Below are 13,360 nucleotides of genomic sequence, written 5' to 3'. Positions count from 1 at the left end.
AATTCCACGTGTATTCAATCACATAGCCTACCCACAATATATCTATCTGCTGTGCAAACATAGTTTCGTCTCTGCGTCTCTCTCTCTCTCATCTTGCGGGAAAATTTGGCGCAAAACGGTAGGAGAAGGGAAGAATCGACGTGTCGTCCATCCCGCCTTGTACAGTTGTTCCCTTCCCTCTGTGTCTCTTTCGATGTCTGCGTCTCTCTCAATCTGTATACTCTCTCACTCTCTCACTTGTTCCTGATGAGAAAGAAGGCTTTCTCTTCTTTTCCCATCGGTCACTTTTGGACTTCTGTTATGTTTGCTTATCATTGATTAGGTCAGTCAGCAGGTGGTGAAGCTTGTTTTGGACGGATATTTTTGAGATATTTTTTTTGGGAATTTTGTAGTTTTGAAGTTCGCTCGAGATTTCGCAAAATTTGCAGTTTTTTGACTGATTTTCAGCTCGGTTACTGTAGTTTTGATGGGTTTTTTCAGCTTAGTTTTGACCGTTTTGACTTTATCAGCCTTACAGTAAGATTTGAGGACTGTAACACATTTTTTATCTCAAAAATCCGCTTTTTTGACAGTTTGGGTTTGATTTTGAAGATTTCCAGAACATTTTAGGTTATGATTACTGTAGTTCCTTTATATTTCTGATTGCGACAGTTTTAGTATCAATTCGTCTGAAATTCCAGGTGGATATCAATGAGTTATTTCATTTTTACAAATTTTCAGCTTGGTTCAGTTTTTCTAGAATTTTTGGCAGTTTTCTGCCCACTTTACAGCGCAGGTTACTGTACTTCATTTTATCCTCCGAATTTTTTTCGAAATTACCTCCGATCAACTTATTTTTGACCGTTCAAAGTTTTCCATAGTATTTGTATGATTTTAGCGAACTTCAACCTTTTTTAATATTTTTGCAGTTTTCTTACTGTAGGTGACTCGGATTTTTATTTCTGACAGTACTACTTAAGCAATCTTTTAAAAACATATTTTCTGAATTTTCAGTCGGTTTCTCTGTCTCAATTTATCATTTTCTACTCTTTTAGATTATTTCTCAATTTTAGCAATCGGGTTACTGTAGGCATCTCGATCTTGAAATACTCAACAATTTGAGCGTATTTGTGAGTTTAGAGTAGGGTTTTGTGACATTTCTAACTAACTTCACGATAAAATTTTTTTTTTGAAAATCTCAAAATTTTCAATTTTTCTCAATTTTCTGTTGGAGTTTCGAAACTTTTAATTTCATCATTTTATAGAGTAAGTTCAGGATAGGGACAGACAGACACACAGACAGATCGATTATGGAAGACGCGTCGAAGGCGCGCCAGATCCAGCTCCATCTTTTTTGAAAGAATTCCCTGGGTTTTTGGCAGTATTCAATAAAATAGAAATGCGCCAACGGCACGCCAGAATTCCCCCCCCCCCCCCCATTATCACGCTCTAGTCGTTCTGTGTGTCGAGTTTGTCCGAGAAAACGCGTCAAAGGTGCGCCAGACGCTCTGAAGTCATCAAAAAAGCTCATTTCATTGAGAGTTTACCACCTCAAAAACGCGTCGAAAGCGCCCCAGATCCGACCTGATTGTGAATCTCCACTGTCATAAATCACTTCAATTTTTCATCTTCCCACATGACACGTCATCTGAATGTCATCCTTTGCACTCCCGTGAACGAACAATTGAATATTCAATTGGTTTCTCTCGTTCTCTACGTCTCTCTCTCTCTCCTTTTCCCAATTGTATGTATAACTGTTTCTATACATACATTGGGGCGCTGTACCCGCTTTGATGTTGATTAGTTGCGGAGAACACGTGGCATTGTTCTCAATGAGTCATCGGGATTCTATTAAAGAATTGAGAAGATTGAAAGTGCGCTCTATTGATGATAGCTCACAGTCTCAACAATTTTGACAATAGAGCGCACTTTCCTTCTCTAAGATCTCGATATCATCATACCTAAACATATATATATATATATATATATATATATATATATGTATGAACTCATCGACCTTTGTTCTGATGTGCACAATTGAGCCCCCATTCCCCGTCTCTCCTCAGCGACGGAGGGAATGAAATGTGTCAAACAAGGAACTCCTGATGTTTGCCAACCAACCACGTCGTGCTCATATTGAAAACTGTTTTCACTATGGGGGGACGGCTTTAGTCGTTCTGTGTGTCGGGTTTTTCCGAAAATACGCGCCAAAGTCGCGCCAGGAGGGCTAAATTTCAGTTTTTGTTGTCGAAACGCGCCGAAGGCACCCCAGACGTTTCAATTAGGATCTTTTTAGTCGGTCTGTCCGAAAAGACGCGTAAAAGTCGCGCCAGCCTCTAAATTTCAATTTTTGTTGTCGAAACGCGTCGAAGGCACCCCAGACTTTCCGATTTTGATCTAACGATCCGAAGTTCCCAGTTTTAGTCGTTCTCTTTGTCAAGTTTCTCGGAGACAGTGCGTCAAAGGTGCACCAGCTCATTTCAACTAGTTACTGAAAAAAACGCGACAAAGGTGCGCCAGATTCATATTTTTCGAAGGAACGATTATGTTCCTTTGATTTTTTGGGGTTTTCGGTAAAATAGAAACGCGCCAACGACACCCCAGCCTTTCTGATTTTGATCTGATGAACCGAAATTTTCAGTCTTCGTCGTTCTGGGTGTTAAGTTTGCCCGAAAACACGCGTCAAAAGTGCGCCAGACGTTCTAAAAGCATCAAAAAAGCTCATTTCATCGTCAGTTTATCACCCAGAAACGCGCCCCCATATCTAACCTTGTTGTTCTGAAGGTAATCACTTGGTTTTACCTGCTACAGTTTGAAAAAACGCGTCGTAGACGCCCCGACCTTTGCAATTTTTGACCAAGGGTGGTATTATTTGAGGGTGTGAGAAGTAAGGAGGTCTTTTCTAATCCCCCTCTTCTTGATTCTTCTCATTTCTTCTTCTTCTTCATTTCTATTCCATTACTACCACCCTACCTCCATCTCAAATTACTCCCTCCCTCTACTTATATTCCTCCTTCTTCGCTCTTCTCATTACTTACTTTTCCCTTCATCTTTGTTTCCCGTCATTATCGCCTTCTTTCTCTATTTGAAGATCCGGTTTTGAAACGGGGGACCCTGTTTTCAAAGGACCTTTCGGAACTGTAAATAATAAGACAACGAAGAATTCACTTATTATCATCACACCGTTGCCTTTTTTCTTTGATTTTTAAAAAAGAATCAAATTTCTTCAATTTTGCAGATGACGGACGGCGCGTCGGCCGCCAAGTTCATGTCAGGCCTGGTGCCTTCGACCATATTTGATCGGAGTGAGTTCTTGCTTAATTGAATTCTGAGTACAACAGAATCTAGGCTTTGGTCATAAGCACAACCCCCTTCGGATTCAAATGACGAGTGTTTCAGAATCTTCTCTTTTTTTGGAATTTTCTAAACCCAGATAACATCTGAAAATATAGCAATCCATAATCTGGGTCATTGGAATACAGGAGGGTCAACCCTTCGACTCCCTCCATGTTTTGTTTTTTAGACACCAAGCGATTATAGTCTGCATAATCCCTTTCCTTTGTTGTTTGTTTTCACAATTCAGTCAATTCAAATTCTTTTTTTTTTTGGTTCGATTCTTTCAAAAGTCACATTTCACTTATGAAAGTTTTTTAAATCAACAACAAAATTGTAATTTTTGTATTAATCTGATATTCTAAAAACTATGACAAAGGGTAATCACACGTTGAGTCCCATGCTACCTATGCAAACGCGCTCTGAAAAAGACATGGTCCGCAATACGTGGCGGTGAACATTAGAATCTATTTTCCTAAAGAAAATTTTAGGATACGTGAAAATATTTTCATTTCCACGTAGTTTCTCGTTAGAGCGTGTTCTCATAGGTAGCCTGGGCTTCAACGTGTAATCAATTGGTGTGAAATTAAAAATAGAGCATGACATAATTAACCCAAAATCTCTAATCTTCTATTTCATTTTCAGTCCACTCGGACATGGACGTGTCAGAAGAGATGGAAGAGATCCGAGAGGTTCTCTACGAGATGATTAAAAAGAACTTTCCGATGGGAGTGGCGGCGACACATCTTGCTGAGAAATATCATGAGGAGTGAGTGTTTTGGAAATAAACTGCAGAATTTAAGCTCCGCCCACTTAGAAGAATAAAAATCAAACATTTCAGAAATCGGGCCGGCACGGATTCAAGAATTTAACAAAATTTTTTGAAAATTTTTGAAATTTAGATTAAAAGTGTTTGAATTATCATACATATTCACTTTTTGATTGAGTTTTGAATTTTTGGTCGGAAACTTGACTTTTTCAAAAAAAATCATATTTGGTTTCACCAAACTATTGAAGTGTGCGGCAGAATTGCCAAAAAATTGGCGTTTTTCAGTCAAAATCTGAAATTTCTGCAGATTTGTGTCGAAAGGACTCGGTCGAGAACTACCAGACGACTGGATTCAACAAGTCACAGCGGCGGAGGAGTTCGAGGCGCAGGTGAGAAAATTTCAATGAAAATTATGAGAAAAATAGATGAAAAATACAAAACAACCAACAAAAAACACAGAAAATATATCACAAAAAACACCATAGCACCAAAAAACACCAAAAAAACAAAAAATCACAAAAATATCAGAAAACCTCGAAAAAACAAAAAAAACGGCTTAAAATTCGATTTTTAGCGTATCTCGCAATAAAAAAAGAAAAAAACCCAGATTTTTAGACAGAAATCTATAATCTCTGCAACAATTATGACCTTCCAGACCCGTGGCCCCATCACTATTCTCTTCGTCCGACTATCCAACACTTCATCTTTCAAACGACCACCGATTAACTCAGTCAATGTCAGAGGTACTTCATCAGAATACACTAATTTTCTCAAAGAAATTACATAATTTGGACACGACAACTTAATTGACTAATTATGGCTAACTGTCCTTTTCTTGTCCTTCCGGCGATGCGTCTGTCTTTGTATCTCTACGTCTCGGAGTCGTTTATTCACAAAAAATTACAAAAACTAGGCTCCTCCAATACTTACAGTTTCCGTACAAATTCAAGATTTTTGGATCCAAAAAACTAATTTATTCAAACAGCTTTCTTGAAACTTTCTTTTCGAATTTTTCGGTTTTTCCGGTCAAAAATTTTCGATTAAAAAAAGGTTTTTGGTTTTTTCCATGCGAAGTTTTGAAAGCTTCTAAGTCGCTAAATATTACAATCGCGGAAATTTCCTATTAGCTCGGCACAGTTCTTACAAGTGCGCTCTACCGAAATGTCCTTGAAAAATGTCTCTTTTTCTCTGAGTCTCTCAATTTCGCACACAATTTTCTTTGATTTCGGTAGAGCGCGGTGTGTCGTGCTAATAAGTTCCGACAAAAAGAGTTTACCATCACTAAAGCTACAAAATAACTGAACGCGTCACAGGCGCGCCAGTCTTAGCTTCCTGAAACATCTGTCCAAACATCCGTGTTTATTTACCTATATTCCACTTCATTACCATTTTCAATAACTGCTTTCACACACTGTCCCATCTCTATATTTCTGACTAAACAATGCTTTGCTCACGTAAAGTCCAGGACAATCTATGCAGACGCGCTCTATTGCCAAGGGGGTTACACATTGTCGTAGCGGTGAACTTTAGAGCTTTCTGTGCATACCGTGGTGAACATTAGAATTTATTTTTTAACATTAAATTTTTAACGTTGAATTAATTCTAATGTTCACCACGGTATGCACAGAAATTTCTAAAGTTCACCGCTACGACAATGTGTAACCCCCTTGGCAATAGAGCGCATCTGCATAGATTGTCCTGGCCTCAATGTGGGCTTCTTCTCTAACATCGCATGATATATCTAATACACTATCTCCTGCTGTGTCCCCCTTCCTAATCCATACTTTCAGTCATCTCCTCCTCATCCATCAAATCCGTATTAACACCACCACATCGTCGCTTATTCTCACACACATTTTTCCTCATGTTTCTCTCTTTCTAACCAAATTGATGACGTCATCGGATTCAGAAGACGTCGAGAGGATTCAGAATTTCAAGCTTTCTACTAATACAGTGAGTTTCTGCTATATTAACCGTTGTGTATGTGGTCTCCGTGTGGTTTTTTTGGTTTTTGCATGCTCTTTAGGCTCCACGCCTTTTGTGGGCGGAGCTTCATGAAAAGTGGGCGGAGTCTAACCAGAATAGTCTTACAGTAATCAATACGGATCGAGAGCCAACGGCAGATGAGTTGAAGAAAATCAAGCAGAGGAAGGAAAACGAGCCGCCGGAGCACGCGAAAACGGTAAGACGATAGGAGCTACAGTAACCCGAAGATTGAGAACCTGCGCATCTACGCTGCGAGTTTACGTTACAGTACAGACTACAGTATCCAAGACTTCTATTTAGATGTGCAGGTCTTCTTACTGTACTTTAAGCTACAGTATGCATAGTTACTGTACCCCGTTCTATTTTCCAGTTATCCCGCCAATCATCTGCTCTAAAAGAGGGTTCAACCGTCTCAATTGTCTACGCCGACTCGCCTCGTCGCTTCTTCATTCGAGCACTCTCCGACGACGATCAATACGAGAAAATCGGAACGACACTGGCGGAAATTTATGCTCAAGAATCACCGCCGAGTCCACTGGATAGTCGAGTGGCGATTTATGAAATTGTGGCAGAGGGAGCCTATGCATTACAGGTGGGAAGGAAGGGTTTCACGCTACGAGTTTACTATTTACGCTGCGAGTTTACTATTCAACGCTGCGAGTTTACTGATTCACGCTGCGAGTTCGCTATTCCACGCTGCGAGTTTACTGACTCATGCTGCGAGTTTTCAAGACGTTGCGAGTTCCCTATTTCACGCTGCGAGTTTGCTATTTTACGCTGCGAGTTTACTATTTTACGCTGCGACTTTACAATACACGCTGCGAGTTCCCTATTTCACGCTGCGAGTTTACTGTTTCACGCTGCGAGTTTACTATTTTACGCTGCGAGTTTTCAAGACGTTGCGAGTTTGTTATTTCGCGCTGCGAGTTTTCTATTTCACGCTGCGAGTTTACTGTTTCACGCTGCGAGTTTATTAAGTTCACGCTGCGAGTTAATATTTCACGCTGCGAGTTTACTGATTCACGCTGCGAGTTCGCTACTTTACGCTGCGAGTTCTTATCGCAACGTCATCTTTTCAGGATTCCAACGGAACATGGTTCCGAGTCATTGCCAAGCAACCCCCTCAATCCGGGCAAGTTCTTTGCCACTTCGTAGATGTCGGAGTCTGCGAGAAGTTCCCCGTCGCGGCGATTCGTCTGTTACCCCCAGCAGTTCATCCAGTCATGTCGAGTGAGTTTTAATTTTAAGATTAACGGAAAACTATTTATTTTACAAAAACTGATATCGATAACTCTTGATGATTCCGCTCTTAATTCGCCCGGAAATTCTTTTTTCATCCAGCGAATTTTCTCGAATACTCGCTGAAACTGATCATCCCATCCTGGTTTTTGTCCATATCACTGATAACTTGATCCACTTGAACCTCAATACTCTCCACATCGATTTTCTCCATCTTTCCACCATCCTCATCCGCGTGTTCAATTATCAATTTGAACAGTTCGATGCCATCCAAATTGTTATCTTTATTCGAATCGCCCACTTTGAAATAATAGAATTTTCGATCACCGGCGGAAGTGTGCTTCTCGATATCAATCTTATTTCCGTAGTGCTCTTTTAGGTGTCTGAAATAGATTGTTGAGCTGGTGGCCTAGAAAATCGGGAGAGTGGGAAACTAGTCCGCGGAATTTTCGGTGGCCTAGAAAACCAGATTTGGAAAAACTAGTCCCCCATTTTGTAACATTCTAACTTTTAGCGCCGTTTCCTGAATGAAACACGTTTGGTGGCCTGGAAAATCAACGTTTGGGAAACTAGGCCATTTATAATTTCCTCGTTTTTAGGTTGAATTTTCGCATATTTCTTACTAGTTTAACGGGTTTTTTCCGGAAACCAGAATAAAAAATTGATGGCCTAGAATACTAAAATGCTGGAAAACTAGTCCCTCACTTAAAATCGTCTCATTTTTCTGGAATTATCTCTAGTTTTTATAGTTTTTGCTCTAATTTCAATCATTTCGGTGGCCTAGGAAATCAACTTTTTGGAAAACTAGTCCCCCAGTCAAAAACGTAGTAATGAGTGGCCTAGAATACCAAAAGCTGGAAAAACTATTCCCCCGTACCGAAATTTCACTTTTGATCAGTTTTTTGCTGAATTTTCAATATTTTTATCTTAAATTTTGTCATTTTTCGTTATTTTTTTAGCTAATTTACAACAGAAAAACTGTTGAACTCACTCAATACTCAAATCGTCATCCGAAGCGAAACTACGAATTCTCGATCGACTCTTGAAACTGCTCACACACTGAAAAAATTTAATTTCTAGATGAACTTTTAGAATTTTCTCGAAAAAACGTACCAAAATCATAAAACTTGAGAGAAAAACGAGTGAGACTTTCATCTTCACAAAGTAGGGAAATGAAACGATTCTTGTTGAGAGCTGTTGGATTTTTTCAACTCCACGTGGCGAATACGTGGAATTTTCGAATCGAAAATTCAAAAAAAAAATCACAAAAGTTCACGTTTTTCACGTGAAAATTCTATTTTTTCGATTTTTTTTTTTTGCTCAAAAATGTCTGAAATTTTCCTTTTTTTTAAGTTAAAAAAAACATTTAAAATTAAAAAAAGCTGAATGTGTATGATAATTTAAGTACTTTTACTCTAAATTTTCAAGAAATTTCAAAAAATTTGTTTAAAAATGAAATTTTTCCGATTTTTATTCACAAAAATCTCAAAAGCTGGCCTGTTTTGAACCAAAATTTGAATTTATTCGAATTTTTTCTGAAAATAGTCAAGTTTTTGACTGAAAATTTATAATTCAATCAAAAGGTGAATATATATGATAATTTAAGCACTTATACTCTAAATTTTCAAGAAATTTCAAAAAAATTTTTTAAAGAATTAGTTTTTTTCGATTTTTTTCTCAAAAATGCAATATTTCAGTCGGCGCAATGGCTCGAGAAGTATGTTTGGAGATCAACGAAGAAGACGCTTTGAAATGGAATAATCGATTCATTGATTTGACATTTGAGACGAAAGATGATGGGGTCCAGGTGCCCGTGAATCTTACGGTACGTCAGGGATGTGCCTATGGAGGCGCTTTGGGCGCTGAAAGATTTCAAAGTGGGCGAAAATGCGACGAGAGAGAGTGTGTAAAATCGAGAGAGTGTGTCTGCGTCTCTCCATGTCGCACACTCTTTCTCGTCGCATTTTCAAATTTCGGCTGAAAATGCGAGGCGCTCAACGCCACCCGGGCACATACCTGCGGTACGTCTAAAAATAGGAAATTTCAGCGATTTTCAGAAAAACATCGTACCGAAAAATCGGAAAACGTTTTTTTTCGAGATTTTTTGACCCATAAAAACGAAAAATTCGAAAAAATAAATTGTTTTTCGGAGTCAAAAATCTTGAATTAGTATGAAAACTGTAAATATTTCCAGGTAATATTCCCAGAAGCCTGTTTTTGAGGACAAGATTAGAAAAAATTTCAAGGAGATTTCGGTGGAGCGCAGTTGTAAGAATTGTGCCGAACTAATAAAAGCTTCATATTTTCAGAATGCTTAAATGCTCTAGACACATCGATTAGTAGTACTGTAGGCTACATGATTATGCTTTTTTTTTAAAGTACAGTAATTCTATCCGGTCAAGAATCTATTAACTGGGACACAGTTCGTACAACTGCGCTCCACCGAAATCCCCCTTAAGAAATGTCTCTTTTTCTCTGAGTCTCTCAATTTCGCACACTATTTTCTTTGGTTTCGGTAGAGCGCGGTTGTAGGAAACGTGCCATGCTAATACCCGAATCCCAATATTTCCCCCATTTTCAGCTCTCCAAATTCGACGCCTCCACCACCGATTCCACCCTTCCCATCGTCGACCTAACGAATTCAGAAGGCTCATCGATCACTGAAATTCTCAAAAAACCATCTGGAGTCGTCCGTCTGACGACTCCAACGAAGACAGCGACGTCGTCCCCAGTCACTACAGTAACCCCATCGTCGACGGCGTCCAGTTTGACGTGTCTTTTCGATAAACCAGCGACGGTGAGTGGATGGCCTAGAAATCCAAAGGATTGGAAAACTAGTCCACCAAATGAAAATTTCCAGATCCAACCAATGACCGTATCCCAAATGCCAATGTCCGCGTTCCCAGCCAATGCGATATTCGCTGCGGGACCCACCGATATCTCGTTGAGACAACTCTCCCTGGATCCAATGCCAGATTATATGTATGCAAAATTGAAAGAGGAATGCACTCTACCCGATTCTCAATTAGACACACCACCTGAGTTGGGAGCGTAAGTGTGGGCGGGGCTTAGGGGGAGATTTGATCTACAATTTTTTTTTTCAGATTCTACGCAGCGTTTATCGACGAACGATGGGAAAGGGTTCAGTGTATTCGGGCGAGTAAAATTGGTGAGTAGGGGGGGGGGCGTGGTTTAGAGAAGACAGGTGTGTCCGCCCACTTTTAGAAAAAAGTAAAAATGGACGGAGCTTATTCTCAAATAGTGGTTAAGAATTGAATTAAGCTCCGCCCACTTTTTGATAGAAAAAATGTGAAAATGGGCGGAGCTTCTTCTTTTCAGTCAGATAGTAGTTAAAATCTTACTTAGGCTCCGCCCACTTTTTGATTTAAAAAAGTAAAAAAAATGGGCAGAGCTTTCTTCTCAAAGAGTGGTTAAGATTGAATAAGGCTCCGCCCACTTTTTGATAGAAAAACGTGAAAATGGGCGGAGCTTCTTCTCAAATAGTGGTTAAGATCTGAATTAGGCTCCGCCCACATCTTCTTTTGGAAATTCGAAAATGGGCGGAGCCTAACCATGAAAGCTCCGCCCACTTCTCGCAGTCAGAACTGAAAAATGGGCGGAGCCAAAAGAGTGAAGCTCCGACCACTTCTCGCAGCCAGAACTGAAAAGTGGGCGGGCCTATTCACGGAAGCTCCGCCCACTTCTTGCAGCCAGAACTGAAAAATGGGCGGAGCCAAAGGAATGAAGCTCCGCCCACTTTTTGTTTGTTTTTCTCCAGAGCAATGGGCGGAGCCTAATTATTTCAGAAGCTCAATTCAAGATTATGTTGTAGTTCGTACCCAACCTATGAAAAAGTAGTCGTAGTCTTTAAAAGCTCCGCCCCTTTTGCAATTCTGCCGCACACTTCCATTACACATCTCATTCCAGACAAACAAGCCTATTGTGTGTATCTTCTCGACGTCGGCGCATTCCAATACGTGCGAAAAGAAGCGATGCGTCGTCTGAATTCGACGTCTCCATTCAAGAAGATGCTCATGTTTAAATGTAAAATTGGAGGCATCAAACCGGTGACTGGCGGAGAAGTTTGGAGTCGAGAGTCACATGAAGCAGTCAGAGAATTCTTCGAAGCGGCGTGTGGGGAACCCGTTGTGGTCAGTTTTTGGGGATTGGAAAGTGCGCTCTATTGAGAAATCTATTATTGGCTGTGATGTGAACGCGCTCTAGTGAGAATGTTAAAGTAATATTTAACAAAAGTAGAATGGAGCTCAGTTACTGTTTTTTGACTATTAGAACGACACGTTTCTTACAACCGCGCTCCACCATAACCGAAGAAAATTGTGTGCGAAATTGAGAGACCCAGAGAAAAAGAGACATTCTTCAAGGGGCTTTCGGTGGAGCGCAGTTGTAAGAACTGTGTCGAGCTAATATACCTTTTTCGAAAAATTGAAAAACTATTCTAATTAGAGCGCACTTGCTTTTTGATAAAGTGGGCGGAGTCTAACTTATTGATCACCTCAAAGCTAAAAACTGCATTGAAAAAGTGATCAAATCAACTTGATATTTTATCCTTAAATTCACATTTCTTACTGTATCTCAATCAGTTTTACCCCACAACCTCTGAAACTTATATATCTGAAATCAGCAAGTTGAGACGCTTCGAATGAGTATAGTCATGCCTAGGTTTAGAAAATTTCGGATTTTGGGTCTCGCCACGAAAACACTAAAATCCTCGTATCTCAGCGAATTTCGTGTTTTGAAGAAGAATAAAACTACGGGTAGAATCAGCAACACGAGGTGGTTTCAATGATTATTATCGGAATAAAAAAGTTCCGACATTTTTTACCGACGCGCAAGAGTCGCGGCACTGGTAGATCAGAAACGCCCACTCATCATTAACATTTTTTCTGCAATATCAGGGCACGGTTTCAATTCTATTTACCATACTTGCAAACCGGGCCGAAACGGGCCGGCGCGTAACTCGCTTCAAACGCAAAGATATGAGCTGGAAAATATACCAAAATGTAGATCTCGGCGAGTTCTCTCTCCGTGACCCATTACGGGCCGGATGGCTATTCGTTAATGTGCCGCGGGCCGGGCTAGAATGGCTTTTTTGGCCATTTTCGCGTTTTTTGGCACTTTTTCCCGGCCCGCGGCACATTAACGAATAGCCATCCGGCCCGTAATGGGTCACGGAGAGAGAACTCGCCGAGATCTACATTTTGGTATACTTTTCCGCCCATAACATTGAGTTTGAAGCGAGTTACGCGCCGGCCCGGTTTGCAAGTATGCTATTTACATTGATCTCGCGGGTAAAATTTTGATTTTTGTCCCTCAAAATTCTATAGCGGAATTGAAATTTCAAGGAAAATAGATCAAATTTGATGAAAAAGTGGTATTTTTAACAAATTTTACCCGCGAGATCAATGTAAATAGAATTGAAACCGTGCCCTGATCTTGCAGAAGAAATGTTAATGATGAGTGGGCGTTTCTGATCTACCAGTGCCGCGACTCTTGCGCGTCGGTAAAAAATTTCGGAACTTTTTTATTCCGATAATATATTAATGAAATTTTTTGAGATTTTTGAATTTTCGGAATTTTAGCCGATCTCAACCGATCTCAACCGATCTTAACATATTTTACTCCTCTAAATTCTCCTTTCCAGGTCGAACCCACCCCACCCGGCTGGTCCCAATGGAAACAACTCAACGCCCCCGCAGTTCCGACGTGTGAAGCCCGTCTCTCGTGTTGTGGTCGTGATATCGGTGACTGGTTGATTGCGTGTGGATTGGCACTTCCACTCAATGCACCCGTTCCCAGTCCAAATTCTCAGTCATTGCTCACTTTCGTCCCACCACCCATCAATATTGTTGGCGGACGGATTTGATCTACTGTTTTTTTGCTTAAATTTGATCTATATCCTATCAGATTCACGCTTTATCGATTTCTTTTCTTGTAAAATTTTATTGAATTTTCATAGATTTTTCCCCATCCCCGAGTAGATTTCTAGAACGTCTTTCCACCCAATTTCGCTCATTAATTTTCAGTTTTTCTTTA

The 13,360-nt window shown here is 40.1% G+C and overlaps 3 protein-coding genes across 3 annotated transcripts; 2 read left to right on the top strand and 1 right to left on the bottom strand.

The window, feature by feature from the left end:
- Positions 1–3,968: 3,968 nt before the first annotated feature.
- Positions 3,969–7,308, top strand: GCK72_009161 (uncharacterized protein; the record flags this gene model as incomplete). The annotated part of the gene is made up of 6 exons (XM_053727241.1): positions 3,969–4,081; positions 4,389–4,470; positions 4,737–4,824; positions 6,175–6,263; positions 6,438–6,659; positions 7,147–7,308. 6 exons carry the CDS (start codon positions 3,969–3,971, stop codon positions 7,306–7,308), a joined length of 756 nt encoding a protein of 251 aa, XP_053586818.1.
- A 92-nt stretch (positions 7,309–7,400) lies between these two features.
- GCK72_009160 (uncharacterized protein) lies at positions 7,401–8,461 on the bottom strand (the record flags this gene model as incomplete). The annotated part of the gene is made up of 3 exons (XM_053727240.1): positions 7,401–7,689; positions 8,298–8,365; positions 8,420–8,461. The coding sequence occupies 3 exons, from the start codon at positions 8,459–8,461 to the stop codon at positions 7,401–7,403; spliced, it is 399 nt and encodes a 132-aa protein (XP_053586817.1).
- A 550-nt stretch (positions 8,462–9,011) lies between these two features.
- Positions 9,012–13,190, top strand: GCK72_009159 (uncharacterized protein; the record flags this gene model as incomplete). Its single annotated transcript, XM_053727239.1, has 6 exons — positions 9,012–9,131; positions 9,888–10,103; positions 10,167–10,357; positions 10,411–10,475; positions 11,234–11,457; positions 12,969–13,190. The coding sequence occupies 6 exons, from the start codon at positions 9,012–9,014 to the stop codon at positions 13,188–13,190; spliced, it is 1,038 nt and encodes a 345-aa protein (XP_053586816.1).
- Between the last annotated feature and the right edge of the window lie 170 nt (positions 13,191–13,360).

The sequence above is a fragment of the Caenorhabditis remanei genome, chromosome III (assembly GCF_010183535.1).
Source record: "Caenorhabditis remanei strain PX506 chromosome III, whole genome shotgun sequence".
Taxonomy (NCBI): Eukaryota; Metazoa; Nematoda; class Chromadorea; order Rhabditida; family Rhabditidae; genus Caenorhabditis; species Caenorhabditis remanei.
The sequence above is the reverse complement of the archived record's forward strand: the minus strand, read 5'-3'. Positions and strand labels throughout refer to the sequence as shown.